The following is an 18,444-nucleotide window of genomic DNA, read 5'->3' as shown; positions in this document are numbered from 1 at the left end:
CTATCATTAGATGAAGGCTCCTAGAGGTGCAGAATCTCTGGGTGGTAGTCTGACCTTGGTGTCCCAGAACATTGACCAGATCTGTTTCTGGGGAAGTTAGTGGGCAAGTTCATACATAAATGAGTCCTAAAAAAACCACAGTCCAGCGCTCACCATAGTCAGGGCATCTGGCTGGAGTCTGCAGATTCTGGCTTTCTGGTGGGAATATGTTTTCTCCTAAATTCACCTTGAACACCCCCCTCCCACGTTTCAGGAGTAGATCAAACAGAGTACTTATGGTAGATAAAATGAGTGTCATCAGCTGGCCTGCAGGAATTTTATCAGAACGTGTTCAAGAAGCCAAGTGCAGATTAGAATCTGTGCCAAGGTTCACCTGGACATTCTGTTCTTGGCTCAAAAAGATAGTTTGTTTAGGAATAAGGAATTTGGTGATACAGCTTTCAAGAGTCTTTCTTCTGAGTTACCCATCCCCAATTTGGACTGGACACCTTCTCTGTCTTGTGCATGACTGTCATCCTCAGATCTTCGTTCATGATCTTCTTGGAGATTCCCTGGACCTCTCACCTATGTGGGAGCTCTCATTTCCCATGTTTCATCTCCATTAGTCTTTGTTTTAGGAAGGCTATTTTCTAATAGTTTCTTGAAAAAAGATTGTATGGGAGGTACCTTTGAGATCTTGCATGTATGATAATGTTATTCTGTTATCCTTGATAAAGTGACTGGATAAATAATTTTCTTGAGAACTTTGTAGGCATTGTTCTGTTTCTTCTTGCTTCTGGTATTGCTCTTGAGATGTTTCTACTGAGAAGTCCAAAGCCAATCTCATTTTTAATCCTTTGTGACCTGCTCCTCTACCTTCTCTAGAAGTTTTGTAGAATGTCCTTTTGTCTTCTCTGTCCTGAACGTGACAGTGCTGTGCCTTGGTGAGCATGTTTTCATCCATTATCCTAGCTTTCAGCAGGCCCTGTTAATGTGGAGTGTCCTGTTCACCAAGTTTGGAGGAAAAATTTTAAAAATTCTTTTGTTGTTGGTTTCTTCCCCTTCAATTCCTCACTACTCTCTTTTTAGCACTCATATGATTTGCATATGGGACCTCCTGTTTGGTCCTCTGATGCTTTCTTTTTCTCCAGCCCTTTATCTTCTTGACTTTGGGGGGGGGGGGGTTCCTCTGTTTTATTTTTCAACTCTGAGTTTTTAATTTTTGCTCAACGTTGTATGTGGTCAACTTCCAATAGCTCGTTTACTCTCAATGTTTCCTCACGTTTTTGTTTACTAGATGCAGTATTTTTTTTAATCTTTCTGATATGTTTAAGATAGTTTTCTTCTTCCTGAATAGTTTGTTTCCTTCAAGTTTATTTTTTTTTCTGTTTTAGTCTCTAATGTTATGTTACAGGCTTTTCTCAGATGTCTCTTTATCTGCTTACAGTGAAAAATAGGGGACTTAAAAAGCCATTGAGGAACTTGTATGTAGGTGAGGCTTACATGAATTTTGGGCTTCACTATAGGGTGATTCAAGTGGACTGTTTATTAGGGTACCCCCGGTGCTTCTATATTGTTTTTCCTCAATGTCTGTTCAGATCCCCAGAGAAGTGCGCCCCAGTAGTCTGCCTAGAGCGGTGCTATTCAGTACAGTAGCCACTTGCCACATCCAATGAATAACTCCTCAGCTGAATTAGCTACATACAGCTATTGGCTATCATACTGGACAGCACAGCTACTGAACATTTCCATCACTGCATGAGGTTTTATTGGAGAGCACTGGACTAGGACTAAACTCTTGTTCCCAGCCACCTGAAAGCCCAGTGAGGAAAGATGGCCTGGGTCTCAGCTTTAGGATTCTCTATGTGTAGGGTTACTTAATCCCACTGTGTGTCCCCTAATCTAGAAGCCCAGTTTTACCTTCTTTAGAGAAGATGGGCTTAAACAATATGCTTAACACTTTCTTACTTTTATTACTCATTATTTATTTTTTTTGTCTTTAAATCTTTCTTATACCAGTTCCAAACTTTCCACTGTGTTTTCTGGGAGTGCCCCTGGGTATAGATAGGCTGTTTAGCGCACCTCTGTCAGTATTAACAGTGCTGGGGAACCGAGTCCCTTAGTTCTGTACCTGCAAATACCACTGATATTACTGATACCTTACTTTTGAGGCTCTTGTTTTGATTAGATGAGAATGTTTGTAAAGTGCCTATTTTAAGACATGCTTGACTCATCAAGGTATATAGTAAGGTCCTTTTAAAACCTCAAATTTACAAATCCACTGTGTATCTAACTTGCCCTACCAAGTGCTTAGGAGGTAACTGAGACAGAATAAAGGGCCATTGAGATTAGGATACTGGACAGTTGACCAGATTATTACTACCTAAATGACTTGTTTTTTGACACCAGCCTCGGAGTAGTCAAATTTGGGAGTTTCAGCAAAATTTTGAATTATTTACCTATTATGGATCTTTTCATTGCTTATGAATAGTTCAATATGTAGGTGTTAAATATGTAACGACCAGGAGCCTTCTGTAAAGTGCCTGGCAAATATTAGGTGCTCAAAAGGTAGGCCTTTGAGAGTTTCCCCAACTTCCTCATCTGTAAGCATCCAGATGAAGTGATGTGGTCACGATATCAGGCTTTTGCGTAGTGGAGCTGGAGCAGATGGTCCCAGACCTTGATACCAGCATCTGTCTATGCTGGGATTTTTGCTGACAAGTTCCATGTGCTGTCAGTTTTGAAGGGAAGAGAAGCTGTTTGCTCTTAAGGCTTTTAACAAAACCAATCTATTTACTAATTGAGTCGACACTTATATATGCACCCTTACCACTTATCCCAAAACATGAGTCATAGGCCCTAGGTTTTTTTCTTACCCATGGTGACATGCTACAGGTGGTATTTCTTGGCTGTCCTGGCCTGGGTGTGTGCAGTTTGTCCCTGGGACCTGTGCTCTTGTGATTTCTTGCAGCTCCCCAATGGGTACACTATACCTAATTGAAATCTCATGAGTTACAGTTCCCTGCTTAAGCCATGCTGTTTTGTATTTCTGTGACTCTGCATGTTTTGTTTTACTGCCTGGAATAATCTCTCCCACCCCCAGCCTCATATCCTCCAAGAGTCCAATGCCTTCTTTAATCCCTTTTAGTACAGTCATCCTGCCTTACCTTGAACTATCCTTAACACATGTTGCATGCTCTGTTATACCTTCTATTGTAGCATGTATCCCATTGAATTGCACTTATTTCTTAGTATACCTAGTAGAATATGAGAACAATGCTACTGCACATTTTAGTTGTTAGGTGATTACATAAGGACATTTTATGAAGGAAAAGAGGTTTCCTTCCTGAGCGAGAAGCTGTAGGTATCTGGTCTGTGGATTTGTTTGCCTATCCCCCGCCCCATTTGGGTTGCTTCCAGTTTTTGGCAAGTATGAATGAAGCTGCTATAAACAATTGTGTACAGGTTTTTGTGTCATCATAAGTTTTCATTTGTCCTGTATATTTGCTAGTAGAATTGCTGGGTTACATGGTAAGCATATATACTATTTTGCATTGCCACCAGCAGTGTGTGTGAGTTCTTAATGTTTTGCATCCTCACCAGTACTTGGTATTGCCAGGTTCCCCCCCCCCCCACCCATTTTAGCTATTCTAAATAAGCGTGTAGCTGTCATAACTGTTAACCGTGTTTGTCTGTGAAACCTGTGAGACTTGGAAGAAGACCGGATGGCGCTGGATTAAATGCAGAGCCAGGGAGAAGTTCGTGAGGAGGAGATAGGCCATGATTGACGAGAGCTTGGTATGATTGTCATACTCACTGTGGTATCCCCAAGTGACTAGCACAGAGCCTGGCACACAGTAGGATCTCTTTGTATGCTTATTATTGAACAAATGATTGAGAAGTTAGGGAAAAGACAGGAGCAGGACAGAAAAGTAATTTTAGATGAGACTTGGCCTCAATAACCCCTGTATGTTCATGGGACACATCCTTTTCTACTTGAGTCTGTATTTACATACGTGTTTAGAAGCTGACTCGGGCCTCTCATTCCCGGCCACTTGGCGAGAAGGACATAGTATAATATCATGAAAGAAGTAGAAGGCAGAAAGGCTTGATGCTTCCAGCTGGTCTGGGGACATGGGAAAGTCATCGGAACTCTTCTGGTCCTCTGCTTCATTACTGTAAAATGAGATGTTATTAGGTGATATCTAAGAGAAGAAATATACGGAGTTAAAAGAGTTTAATCACATCAAATGAGAAATAGTTTACTAAGTGAGGAAGAGGTATGTCTGAGTCTTTGATGCATGTGTACAGATACAGTATAGAGTCCCGTTCTTAAGTGTCTAAACAGAGCCAACTAATGGCTAATTGGCAGAAACAGCAAAAAAGGGAGTTACAGGGTTTCAGATAGAGGAGCAGCACTGCAGATGGTCTTTTTCTTTTTCCTGTGTAAAAAAAGCTTAAATCTAAAGACTCGATAAAAGCTGCCAAGAGTGTCATCTTTCAGTGTGAAGAGGAGAACCTAGGCCTCACAAAGCAAAGCTGAGGGTGTGGAGGAACAAACACACACCTTTCTGGGCCCTGGGTGAGCAAAGTGGTCACTGCATTTCAGTGGTTTTTCTCTGTACCCTCAGTCCCTCACCCGACTTCTACTTAGAAGTTCAGATCTAGAGTTCAGAAAAAAACAGTTCTTACTCATTCTCTTTGTACTTGGAAGGATTTTGTACACACACCGTCAAGTATTGGTAGAGATTTAAAAACATACTCCGTACCCAGATAAAGTCGAATCTGTGTTGTTAAGGGATTTGACCTGTTTTATTGTCTGACATTTATTAAAGCACTTTGACATTTGAAATTTTGTTTCCTGTTCTGAATATTTGAAAAGAATCACAGGTCTTGATCACTGGAATACCTTTTGTAAAATGAAAAATTTAAGGCCATTATTGTTTTCAGAATTTTAATGATTCCAACAGTTGTATTATCCTGAGGCAAAACATATTGTTGCTCTAATATAGGTTAGGTTATAAAATCAAATGTTTGATTATTCATTTTAAACTGTGTTTCCAACAGTTTCTTTTAAAATGTCAATATTAAGTGTTTTTGGTTATGAGGAACCTGAAAGTAATCTTTTGGCAAATAAAGTGAGGAATCTGAATTCTCTTTATTCTTTCAGCTCATAAAGAAAAAGCCAGTTTAAGAACAGTTGCCCGAAGACCTTACTTTCAGGTTCTAGTGTGAAGAATTAACATTAAAAAAAAATTATTTATTTTGAGAGGGAGCAAAGGAGAGAATCCCAAGCAGATTCTGTGCTGTCAGCACAGAGCCTGACATGGGGCTCTATTCCATGAGCCATGACCATGACCTGAGCCAAAATCAAGAGTCATGCTCAACTGAGTGAGCCACCCAGGAGCCCCAGCATTTCTAGGTTTAAAAAAAAAAATTTAGTGCACTCTATAAGATTGTCAACGCTTTTAGGCATGATTACCCTTGGGAAACTGTTCTGTAATTCTTGGCCCATTAAGTCGACTTTTTATAGTAGGATATAAAAAAACCTCTGGAATATTTTAAGAGTTTGTATTGGGTAACTCATACATGTTTATGTTAATACTAATAACTAGATTTAAAAAAACCAAAGACGCTTCTTAAATAATATAGCTTTGGGGTGGGGGGAGGAATCAGACACTTACTCTGCTGAGAGTATTCATTTCTAATGTACTGGAAATTTGTTAGACCTGTAGGACATATAAGAGGGTCACCTTTATGGTATTCAAGCTCTTAAATTCTTTACCAGAGCCTTTTCTGTGGCCTTGTAATTTAAGATTATTTTATGCATTCTCAGTTTGGGCAGTTTATATGTATAGTAACAAAATATATTCTTTTTTTTTTCTTTACATATCTTTCAGAATCATGGTGTCATGGAAAGGGATTTACTTCATACTCACTCTGTTTTGGGGAAGCTTTTTTGGAAGCATATTCATGCTGGGTCCCTTTTTACCTTTGATGTTTGTAAACCCATCTTGGTATCGCTGGATCAACAACCGCCTCGTGGCAACTTGGCTCACACTACCTGTGGTAAGCTAGAGTCAGAGTACTCGAATGTTACCCTTTGATAACGTGATAAGCATGTGAATCCTTTCTGTTTCATAAGAGGTACGTTAGCATTTAGAGGAAATACAGAAACTAGAGAACATGAAATATAATTCGTGTCCTTGAAGTAATATCTAAGAGCCATATTCCAAATGAAGAGTTTTCTTTTATATTCCTCATGAAGTTTATTTCCTTCATTGATGTATACTTTACATGTTGCAAAATGCACAAATCTAAAGATATAGATAGTTAATGATGTAAAAATTCTTCAATTTCCCTTTATTTTACGAATAATGACAATTTAAGATTGAGATGAAACTGTTGTTTTGAACTTTTGACATTGATGTGATTGATTTAATTCTTCCCAGTAACCACAGAATTTAGGAATAAAGTGATTTCCTGACTGTGGGCTAGAATGAGAACATCTGTAAATGTAAGTGCGTACAAAATGTGTAGTAGATTCTTGGAACAGACAGGTGTTTTCTGCAACGTCAGTGCATACAGCTCTGAGCACATTTCCCTGTGATTCTGAGCTGGCCCAGACTCCTCCCTGGTCTGGATTAAAGCTGCTTCAGCCCTTCCCTGTTGCTGCTAACCCACAGTGCCTTCCCCAGAAATGGAGGGGCACCCATGTAGCTGCCTTTACCTTGAATAGGTTGTTATTTCCTGAGACTGTTCTGTTCTTTCTTTTTCCTGAGCAACAGCTGAAACTTCATGTTCCTGGGTTTACTGACCAGTCATGGTAGAGGTGATGGGGACATACCTGACAAGGAAAACAGGGAGGGAATCCTTTTCCTTCAAGTGTTGAAGGGTCTTTCTTCACCCTGTGTCCTTTGAAATGGTGTTGCCTAGTTGCCCTCAGGCGGACGGCCGAGGTTCCATTTGCAGAGACGAAGGTAGACTAATGCTGCGGACTCCTCCCGTGGAGGCTGAGGAGTTGTTTACAGTGCACCCTTTTCATATTTTAGAAAGGATTCTTCTGGTGAATAATTTTAAGAATTGCATTTGTGCCTTGTCAAAGGTTATTTTGTTAAAAAAATTTATTCAGATATGTTTTATGAAATGTGGTATCGTTAAACTAAAAGTAGTCCCCCATCTCTCTCTGTCCCTCCTCCCTTTCCTCTTCCCCGTTTCTTTTCTCTATTTGAACTTAATCTACAGGCACAAAGAAAGGGACTTAGAGCGTACTGGTAGATGATAAATAACTGGTTCCGGATTAAGGAGAGGAATGACAAGTTGTTATTGGAAGGGTAATGATGATTATAGCTGTTAAAGCACTTATGTGACAGGTACTGTGCTAGGGGCTTTAGGATGTCTTCATTTCAGGCACCACCGTTATCACCACTTTACCGAAGAAGTAGAAGCTTTGAGAAATTAAATAATTTGCTGAAGGCCATACGCATAAGCAAATTATTTAAGCAGAGCTGAGATTAAACCTAGTTTGCTGCCATATCTAGGTGATAAGAAGAATCTTTCAGGATTGGTCAGGGTCACGTGACTTTAACTTACAGTGGTAAGAAGTTAACTGGTACCTCTTGATTGTTTTAAAAGAAGAAGGTTTGGAGTTCTTTCAAGTCAGGGAATGCCTCACTTCCTAAGGGAAAAAAAATCTGGTAACTACTAACACAATCGGTCTCGGTGGTGTGGTGATTCCTCACAGTGGAAGAGGAAAGGTGGTAAGGAATAGTCCTACAAAGCCTTTGAGAAGCCAAAGACCTAGGTTGCCGAAATACTTGGAACGAGGTACCCCTTAATAAATACTTGTTGGGTGAGAAGTGCCCTGGTCAGACTAGCCCAAACTTTGGTGTCAGAATTATGCTGGCTGGCTTCATAAAAGGAGTTGTACAATATTCCCTCCTCGTCTGTTTTGAAAGAAAATGGTGTGTCTGTGTGTGAACACAATTTAGTCACAACCTAGGGATTACATAATGTATCCTTAGTATGTCACAGTGTCCTTGGAGTTGGTATTTATTAGCACACTGCATAAAGTGTAAGGCTTGTGACAGTGTAGGACTTTCATTCCCACATCCTTTGTGCTGCTGCTGTCCTACTCTGTCTGCTCACAAAATAAACTCGACAATGCAGTGTTATAATTCTTTGCTTTACATGGCCCTATTTCTTTCAAAGAAATCATAGAATATAATCTCTTAGGTTTATCTAAATATTTTCCATTCATAGTATCCTTTGTTTTTCCTGTATATTAGAGTTTCTGTCTAGTGTCCTTTCCCTTCAGCCTGAAGAACTTCCTTTAGGTTTTCTTGTAGTGAGGGCTCCTGTAGATGGTTTTCTTTTATTTTGCCTTCATTTTTTTTTTAATGTGTGTTTATTTTTTTTTATTTTTGAGACAGAGATGGAGTGTGAGCGGGGGAGGGGCAGAGAGAGAGGGAGACACAGAATCCGAAGCAGGCTCCAGGCTCTGAGCTGTGAGCACAGTGTCCGACGCAGGGCTCGAACCCATGGACCGTGAGATCATGACCTGAGCTGAAGTCAGATGCTCAACCGACTGAGTCACCCAGGCGTCCCTATTTTGCCTTCATTTTTGAAGTATAGTTTGTTGATTGTGAAATTTCTGGGATGACATTTTCCTCCTTCTTTTCCAACTTTCACATTCTACTGTCTTATGCTCTCCTTGTTTGTTGAAAAGTTAGTTAGCATGTATGTTGTTGCTTCCATTTATATAATGTGCCCTTTTCCTCTGGCTACTTTTAAGATTTCTTGTTTTTCTTTTTTAGCAGTTTGTTTCAGTCATGTTATGCCTAGGTCCTAGTTTTCTTGATGTTAATTTTGCTGTGTGTCATTGGGCTTCTTGGATCGGTAGCTTTGTTTTTTCCAAATTGGAAAATTTGGGGCTGTTATTTCCTCACATTTTTTTCTGCTCCTTTCACTCTCATCCCCTTTTGGGACAAGAGTTGTAGGTTAGGTTGTTTGTATTGTTAACACAAGTCACCAAGTTCACTGACCCTTTCTTCTGCTACCTTTAACTGCTGTTTTGTTCACACGGAGGATTTCTGTTTAAAATACTGTACTTTTAGGGTGCTTGGGTGGTTCAGTCAGCTGAGCATCTGACTCTTGATTTCAGCTCACGTGATGATCCGTGCTGATAGTGTGGAGCCTGCTTGAGATTCTCTCCCTCCCTCTCAAATAAATAAATAAACATTTATAAAATGTACTGTACTTTCAAGTTCTAGAATTTATGTTGGGTTCTTCAGTGGTTTCATAACAGAGTTTTCACCTGTATAATTCATTATAACTTTATTTTCCTGCAACTCAGCTCAGTGGTAAGACTAATACCGCTTATTTTGTCAGGTCTGGAAGCAGCAGTCCCTTGCTTATTTATTTTCTTTTCTTTTTCCAGTAGGAAGTACTTTGCATTGAATATTTATGATCTTACAGTATCAGTGTGGATCCTCCTTATACATTAATGCAAAATTTCTTTTTCCTTTCATAATAGCAGGAAGGATTTTTTGATAAGTTTTGTTAACTGCTGTCTATGGCAGAATTAGCAGGATCCTAGAACATTAGTCCAGCAACTATTTATTAAGTGTCCACTATGTGCTGAGCATTTTGCTGGAATGTAATGACGAACAGGACGGATATGACCTCTGGCCTTGTGGAGGTAATGGTGTTCTACCTAAACTATCTTTCCTAGCTGTAGATATACACAGTTTGACCTGTTTCTGTCTTTCATTTGATGAGAGACTACTACTTCCTTTGTTAGAGGACAGAAGGTGACTTCTCAGGCTGTGAATTTTTAGAGGTAGATTTTTAAATTACTTTAAAGATACAAAGTCCATTGTTTCATTACAGCCCTCAAACATACATGGAATTTACCCACTAGAGCATGCTTATTTACAAAGTATTTCTCCAGAAAAGTAAATAAACAACTCACAGATTAACTGTACTAAGTAGATATTTCTAAAAAGTCTTCTATAAGCTTCACTTAGTTGTTGTAAACCAGAGACCCTTCATTTTGAAAACTAACCTACTTGTGTAAGAATTCCTTCCAGAACAGTCTGCAGAGTGTCCATTCATTCTCTTGGTACATTTCTACAGTGAGGGGTGGTCTTTGGTCATTCCATTTGGGGACATTTCTATTCAGCATAATCAATACTGTCAAGGTCACACTCTGCACGTGTCCAAGAGCAGTGTTTACTTCTCAAAATTTGGAGTCTTTCCGGCAGACCAATTGTTAGCTAATAACCTGGGATTCTGAAAACTGTTTGGAGTTCTGTCCTTTCACCATAAGTCATGACTTAGGGATTTAGAGATCATTTTCTAACTCCCCACCTAGGATACAGGTCTCTTCCACAGCCTGCTGATTCCAGCCCAGTCCTAGAACAAATAGCCTGCTGCTAAGAAAAGGGATGCTGTGTTTGATGAATGACTTGGGATTGCAAGACCTTAAATAAAGCAAACGATTTGAGGAGCGAGGCTAAGTGGAGTCTGAAAGGCCCAGGCAGACTGGGAGATGAGGAACGCCACAGAGTTGGTTTTAGCTCAGTCTAAATAAAGAGTCATTGGAATGGTAAATGAGAGCTTGGGCATAATGGTAAAACCAATTTCTCTGTGACCATGAGGGGAACCTTTAGACACGGTGGAACACTTGGAAGTAGTAATCAGTGGTCTATAAAAGATCCTCAGAAATTGCTTCCATAAAGCATTATGAAATTTCATAAGATTAGTTTGTCTTCTATACTAGTTTCTAGACTAGAAATAGAAAAAAAAATGTAAGAATGGTGTCATTTTAACAGTTTTTGATCTGGATAATTTGAATTCTGGAGTTCTTTACAGACATTCAATTTTACCTCTGTGTAGTATATATTTGTAATTCTTTGTGAGACCTATCTGGTATTACAAATGATGAATGTGAGTTTGAGATCTAGGCTGTCCTAAAGGTTATATATAACTTTCAGGTGCATTCTGATAGAGTGCTGGATGGCAAGGGAGAGAATGCCATATGATATGCTCCTGGACAGACAGTCTGGATCTATTTTGACATTTTCCATAATGAAAAGCAAAAGATTGTTTTGGGATCCACGGGATACATGTATTAGAAATTGCACTGAAAAGATGAGGGCTGAGGTTTGGGATTTATAAGGCTTTAAGATTTTTAACAACTCTTCTGTGGTGCAACACACAATTAGTAATCAACTTCATCTTTCTACCAGTTAAGGGAAGGGCATTCTGCATTTCAATTCTCTGTAAAAACTGTAAAGTATATCATTTGGAAAGCAGAATGGAGCTGATCCAAGTTAATAAGCCATGGATGATGACTTCACACATGTCCTCTGGGCCAAGACATATAATTCAGTGACTCATTTTGGGAGTTGATGGCCCTTTATACTTACAAGTATGTGCTTGTGGGTCCAAGCCTAGAGGACTCTGCCATGATCCTCTCTATCATGAAGTCTTCTGCATAGACACTTGACTGCTTAGAGACTTGGGGAGTGGGGCTTATAATTATTTGAGTTGGTTATGGACCCTTTTGAAAATATGATGAAAACTATATTTTCTTTCTTTCTTTTTTTTTTTTTAAACTAGGCTCCGTGCCCAGTGTGTGGAGCACAACATAGGCTTGAACTCAGGACCCTGAGATTAAGACCTGAGCTAAAATCAAGAGTTGGATGCTTAACAACTGAGCCACACAGGTGCCCCGTGTATACTTTTTCAAGAGGGGTCCATGTTTATTTCTTCTTTTTTTTAATATAATTTATTGTCCAGTTGGCTAACATACAGTGTATATAGTGTTCGGGAGTAGATTCCCATGATTGTCCAGTTGGCTAACATACAGTGTATATATTGGGTTCGGGAGTAGATTCCCATGATTCATCACTTACATACAACACCCAGTGTTCATCCCAACAAGTGCCCTCCTCACCTTCCCCCCATCAACCCTCAGTTTGTTCTCTGTATTTAAGAGTCTCTTACGGTTTGCCTCCCTCTCTCTTTGAAACTATTTTTCCCCTTCCATTTCCCATGGTCTTCTGTTATCAACTTCCGCGTATGAGTGAAAACATAGCGTATCTGTCTTTATCTGATGGACTTATTTTGCTTAGCATAATACCCTCCAGTTCCATCCACATTGTTGCAAATGGCCAGATTTCATTCTTTCTCATTGCCAAGTAGTATTCCATTGTATATATAAACCACATCTTTTTTATCCATTTATCAGTTGATGGACATTTAGGCTCTTTCCATAATTTGGCTATTTTTGTTTCCATGATTTTCCACTTTTGTTAAAAGTGCTGCCATAGACATTGGGGTACATGTGGCCCTGTGAATTAGCACTCCTGTATCCCGTGGGTAAATTCCTAGTAGTGCTATTGCTGGGTTGTAGGGTAGTTCTATTTTTAATTTTTTGAGGAACCTCCACCTGTTTTCCAGAGTGGCTGCACACTTGTATTCCCACCAACAGTGCAAGAGGGTTCCCATTTCTCCACGTCCTTGTCAACATCTCTTGTTTCCTGAGTTAACTTTAGCCACTCTGACCAGTGTGAGGTGGTATCTCAATGTGGTTTTGATTTGTAATTCCCTGATGATAAGTGATGTCGAGCATCTTTTCATGTGTCTGTTGGCCACCTGGATGTCTTCTTTGGAAAAGTGTTCATGTCTTCTGCCCATTTCCTCATTGGATTATTTGTTTTTCAGGTGTTAAGTTTGGTAAGTTCTTTATAGATTTTGGATACTAACCCTTTATCTGATAGGTCATTTGCAAATATCTTCTCCCATTCCGTTGGTTGCGTTTTAGTTTTGTTGGTTTCCTTTGCATTGCAGAAGCTTTTTATCTTGATGAGGTCCCAATAGTTCGTTTTTGCTTTTATTTCCCTTGCCTTTGGAGACATGTTGAGTAAGGAGTTGCTGTAGCTGAAGTCAAAGAGGTTGTTGCCTGTTTTCTCCTATAGGGTTTTGATTGGTTTCCTGTCTCACAGTTAAGTCTTTCATCCATTTTAAGTTTATTTTTGAATATGGTGTAAGAAAGTGGTTCAGTTTCATTCTTCTGCATGTTGCTCTACAGTTCTCCCAGCACCCTTTGCTAAAGAGACTTTTTCCCATTGGATGCTCTTTCCTGCTTTATCGAAGATTAGTTGGCCATACGTTTGTGGGTCCAGTTCTGGGTTCTCGGTTCTATTCCATTGGTCTATGTGTCTGTTTTTGTTCCAGTACCATAATGTCTTGATGTTTATAGATTTGCGTTAACCTTGATTCCCAAACCAGATAGAGACCCCACTAAAAAGGAGAACTACAGGCCAATATCCCTGATGGACACAGATGTAAAAATTCTTAACAAGATACTGGCAAATCGAATTCAACAGCATGTTAAAAGAATTATCAAGTGGGATTCATTCCTGGGCTGGTTTAATATTTGCAAATCAATCAGTGCAATCCATCACATTAAGAGAAGAGAAGAACGGTATGATCCTGTCCATAGATGCAGAGAAGCATTTGACTACATACAACATCCTTTCTTTAAAAACCCTCAAGAAAGTTGGGATAGAAGGAACATACCTTGGGGCGCCTGGGTGGGTGGCTTAGTTAGGCTCAGATCATGATCTCACTGCTTGTGAGTTTGAGCCCCATGTCAGGCTCTGTGCCAACAGCTCAGAGCCTGCTTCTAATTCTGTGTCTCCTTCTCTCAAAAATAAATAAATATTAAAATTAAAAAAGAAGGAACATACCTTAACATCATAAAAGCCATAAATGAAAATCCCGCAGCTACTATCATCCTCAATGGGCAAAAACTAAGAGCTTTCCCCCTGAGATCAGGAACACGACAGAGATGTCCACTCTTACCACTGTTGTTTAACATAGTGTTGGAAGTCCTAGCATCAGCAATCAGACAACAAAATGAAATAAAAGGCATCCATATAGGCAAAGAAGTCAAACTTCCACTTTTTTGCAGATGACCTGATACTCTACGTGGAAAATCCAAAAGACCACCAAAAAGCTGCTAGAACTGATACATGAGTTCAGCAAAGTCACAGGATACAAAATCAATGTACAGAAATTTGTTGCATTTCTATGCTGTAATAATGAAGCACCAGAAAAAGAAATCAAGAAATCGATACCATTTACATTTGTTTCAAGAACCATAAAATACTTAGGAATAAACCTAACCAAAGAGGTAAAAGATCTGTATGCTGAAAACTATAGAAAATTTATGAAAGAAATTGAAGAAGACACAAAGAAATGGCAAAACATTCCATGCTCATGGATTAGAAGAACAAATATTGTTAAAATGTCAATACTACCCAAAGCAATCTACACATTCAATGCAATCCCAGTCAAAATAGCACTGGCATTCTTCTCACAGCTAGAACAATCCTAAAATTTGTATGGAACCACAAAGGACCCCGAATAGCCAAAGTAATCTTGAAAAAGAAAACCAAAGCTAGAGGCATCAGAGTCCCGGACTTTAGCCTCTAGTACAAAGCTGTAATCATCAAGATAGTATGGTATTGGCACGTTTATTTACTTCTTGAAGGCTGTCCTTCTAGGACTTGATGTCAGGTTAAACACCCATGCCCTAAAGTGAATCTCTGCTGTGGGAAAGTAACTCACTGGGTCCTGTGAGATACCTGTTTTACTCTGTTAAGGTGTTAACACTCTGACTCTATAATTCTTTGGGCATAAAACATTTCTAACTTTTCCTTAGCTGATATTCCCTTTGAACTGTTTTTTTCTTGGTCCTATTTTTGTTTTAAAGTCCTGTTGTTCACCTGTGTCATGTTATTTTAAAAAAAGTTTTTGTGAAATGTAACAAACATATTGAAAGTTAATAAAACATAAACGCACACTTTAAAATTATATATTAAGGTGTAACTATCAACCAGGTCAAGAACTAGAATATTGGCCACCCTCCAGCAAGCCATCTAGCTTTCAAATCACAATCTATTTGGTAGAAGTAGCCAGTAACTTGACTGTAAGATAGCCCTTTCCTTGCTGTTCTTTACAATTTCACTGGCTATATACACCTAAAATATCTTACTGTTTTAAAAAATTTCTACAGGACACTTTTTGTTTGTTTCGCTTCTCTCAGTATTATGTTTGTGTGCCATCCATGTCATAGACACCTGTAGTTCATTTACTTTCATTGTTTCAACTGCACTGTACGTGCTGTGCTTCTCTAGAGGTTTTCATGATGTTGTTGCCAGAGAGAAGTTTTGATTTTCTTACCTTTGCTCTGTCTTGGACCAGTTTTCTCTTCATTCATAGTGAAGTCCTATATTAATTTGTTATATACAAATTATTGGAAAATTTAAATAAGGGATTGAAATCAAGGTTTCTTATTTCCTGTTTTTTTTCTCCACAAGAATTCCAGCATGGAATGAATATACTTTCCTCTCAATATTTCACGTATATTATACGGCTGGTTAGCAGAAAAGTTAAACAAATTCAGCAAATATTTGGGCATCTTCCAGGTGCCAGACACTGTTGTAGGTGCTAGGGTTGCAGGACTTTATAAACATCTGGTTTATTATTTATATATTGTTAAATAGATACGTATGTTTGTTTAAAGAGATCATAACAGAGAAAGGTATAAAATGAAGATTTTGACTTTCTGTTCCTTCAGCCCTGTACTCAGTGCTAAATTTCTTGATTATCCTTTCTGGAAAGTAATCATCCTATGTATCTATAGCCTTAAAAAATTATGCAGTGGAATCTTCTTGTGTATCTTTTACACTTTTTTTCAAGTTAATATATCTTGAAGATTTCAATGAAAGCTAACATTTAATTAGGAAACTGTCAGAAACCTAAATTAATAAAACTAAAAATAAAAATACTGCCTTTATATTCTCATTCTTCCAGATTAACTTCTTTTTCCAGATTTATTATAGAAGCCATAATCTTGAGCAACGCTATGCCTTTGACTTACTAGAAATCAGATTTATTTACAGAACATGATACAATTTACCTATGGGAAATTATAACTTTAAATTGTCACATACCTATATTGTTTATTCCTTAGGCATTGTTGGAGACCATGTTTGGTGTAAAAGTTATTATAACAGGTGATGCATTCGTTCCTGGAGAAAGAAGTGTCATTATCATGAATCATCGGACAAGAATGGACTGGATGTTCCTGTGGAATTGTCTGATGAGATATAGCTACCTCAGATTGGAGAAAATTTGCCTCAAAGCCAGTCTCAAAAGTGTTCCTGGATTTGGTAGGTTATTCACAAATTATTTTAAGCTGTTCATTTAATATGTGATAAAACTACAGAATAATTTGTTAAACGCCACATATGTATTAAAGTCATTCCATTTTTTTTTCTCACTAGCCTAAAAACAGTCACCAGTTTGTTTTTTTCTTCATGGATTGCAAAAGATTATTTTAATCTTTTTTGAAATATTTTACATTGAGAGACTAAACTGTTCTCAAGGAAGTAGATACGGTTCCAGAGAGATCAGCACTTTGAAGGATATGAATTAATAGTTCAGTAACTTTTTATTTCATATCAGGCTTATGGTGATTTAGGCCAGAAACCTACTCGAAATAATCTGATTCATCCACATTCATACAATAAATGTTAATTGACAACCCGTTGGTTCTTAACAGTATACTAGTTGCTGGTATTTTCTGAACTTCCCTAATCCATAGCTTTTTTTTTTTTTTTTTTTTAAAGTTTTCATTTTTCTCATTGTATACTATGTTTAAAAATTCCTAGAAATGCAACATGTTGTATAGTAGGGATAAAACTTAACCCCTCCCGCCCCATACACAATGTGAAAGGAGTGGGGGAGCAGACTGAATATGTATTCAAACCAGTTATTCACATATGGGTATATGAAAGCCCCCTGACTGCTTTATCTATTACATCTCTACTTCTGTGGCTTCCTGTGTAACATTTATTATTTATTTGAATTCTTTGCCTTCTGAACTCTGCCCCTGTCAGTGTACTGAAATAGTTTTGTGAGGGCAAAAGGCAGGTGTTGTCCTCAGGATGGACTAATCAGGAGATTTGTACTCTCAGGATAAACTGATTTCTTACATAGCAACTAACTTCCTTTAGAGTTCACATCCTCATAAAACCAGCGTGAAACGACAAGGCATTTTATGACCTCGCCTCGGAATTCATATAGTCTCACATATCCACAGTATATTACTGGTGGAAGCAGTCACTGTCCTCAAGATTCTAGGGGGAAAGCACAGACTTTGGTTCTTGAGAGAGATGTCAGAGACCTTATCAGTATTTTCAAAGCTGCCACATCCCTAAAAGGACTGATCAAAAAAGAAAAGAGAAGGCATGTGTCACCAGTAGCAACAATGACAATGTCTTGTTTATTGTTCCTGATTCTGCATATAGTAACGGAATATTAAAAACTTAGGAAATTACATACAGAAAAATGCAACTGACAAACTTTGTCAACAACGAAGAACAATTTAAACAGTCTTGTGTCTAATTTAAAAGCCTCACAAAGCTTTCTGGAGGATAGTGGCAGCAGCCCGATTTTTCTCAGACTTAAAAAGTGTTCAGATTAACAATCAGAGGAAATAAAAACATGGCTCACTCATCTCTTCAGTATGACTAGGAGGCAAAGAATACCATGACCTTCTCATTGCCTTAATAGAGACATAAATTCTAAGTGTTCCTTCTGACTTCCTATTGTTGCAAGCCCGTGGGTGCTAAGGGTGGGGAGGTAAGGCTTAAGAGTAGAGGGACACAGACAACTAACGCCTAATACCAAATGCCAAAATACCGAACACAGGTCAGACACAGTGGTTCGTGGCACAAGATACAGGGACATGACTATTAAGACAGCAGGGCATGAAGAGGCAGCCTCAGAGAAACATTGCTTCTGAGGGAGAATCAGATACACACAGAAGAGTTAGCTCCTCATAGAGGTGTGGCAGTGAGGAAAACAAGGAAATTAAGAATGAGAATGTCATCAAATAAGCATTTGGGGATATGAAAAAAAAAACCCGTATAAGCAACACAAAGAACAGTAATGGTCAAGAAAGCAAAAAATGTAAACAAGAAATGAATTCAAGAAAAGAAAAATAGAACATAAAGGCAAAAAATCCTATCAGGAATGTACAGGAAAACAAAGAAAATGGAAATGAGGGAAAAAATTGTCAGAAAGTGGTTGAAATGGAAGATAGCCAAAGGAGGTCTGACATGTATATATAATTAGAGTCCCTAAAGAAGACAATCAAAAGTACAACCCAAGAAAACATTTTGGGCATAAAAGATAACATGAGAGGCACTTCCAGGATGAAGCATGAGCCTCCATAGACCGATTGCCCAGAGAAATGGTGAAAATTCTAAAACAACAGTCATTTAAAGTCTCTAGAAGTGGTCCCAAGGACATACAGCAAATGGCCACTTATTCGAGAAAGTGCACCAAGATTTGTTGAGAACAGTGAGAATCTGTGGTATT

At 38.5% G+C, this 18,444-nt stretch overlaps 1 protein-coding gene across 9 annotated transcripts in view; it reads left to right on the top strand.

Annotated features, from left to right (window-relative positions):
• Nucleotides 1-18,444, top strand: part of LCLAT1 (lysocardiolipin acyltransferase 1) — a 266,085-nt gene that overhangs the window by 142,640 nt on the left and 105,001 nt on the right. For all 9 annotated transcript variants that reach the window (XM_053201048.1, XM_027033484.2, XM_053201051.1 and 6 more), the window contains 2 exons: nt 5,880-6,048; nt 16,031-16,229. In XM_053201048.1, coding sequence (XP_053057023.1) covers nt 5,884-6,048; nt 16,031-16,229 — 364 coding nt within the window. In that variant the 5' untranslated portion in view covers nt 5,880-5,883. The remainder of the gene's footprint in view (nt 1-5,879; nt 6,049-16,030; nt 16,230-18,444) is intronic.

The sequence above is a fragment of the Acinonyx jubatus genome, chromosome A3, assembly GCF_027475565.1.
Source record: "Acinonyx jubatus isolate Ajub_Pintada_27869175 chromosome A3, VMU_Ajub_asm_v1.0, whole genome shotgun sequence".
Lineage (NCBI taxonomy): Eukaryota > Metazoa > Chordata > Mammalia > Carnivora > Felidae > Acinonyx > Acinonyx jubatus.
The sequence above is the reverse complement of the archived record's forward strand: the minus strand, read 5'-3'. Positions and strand labels throughout refer to the sequence as shown.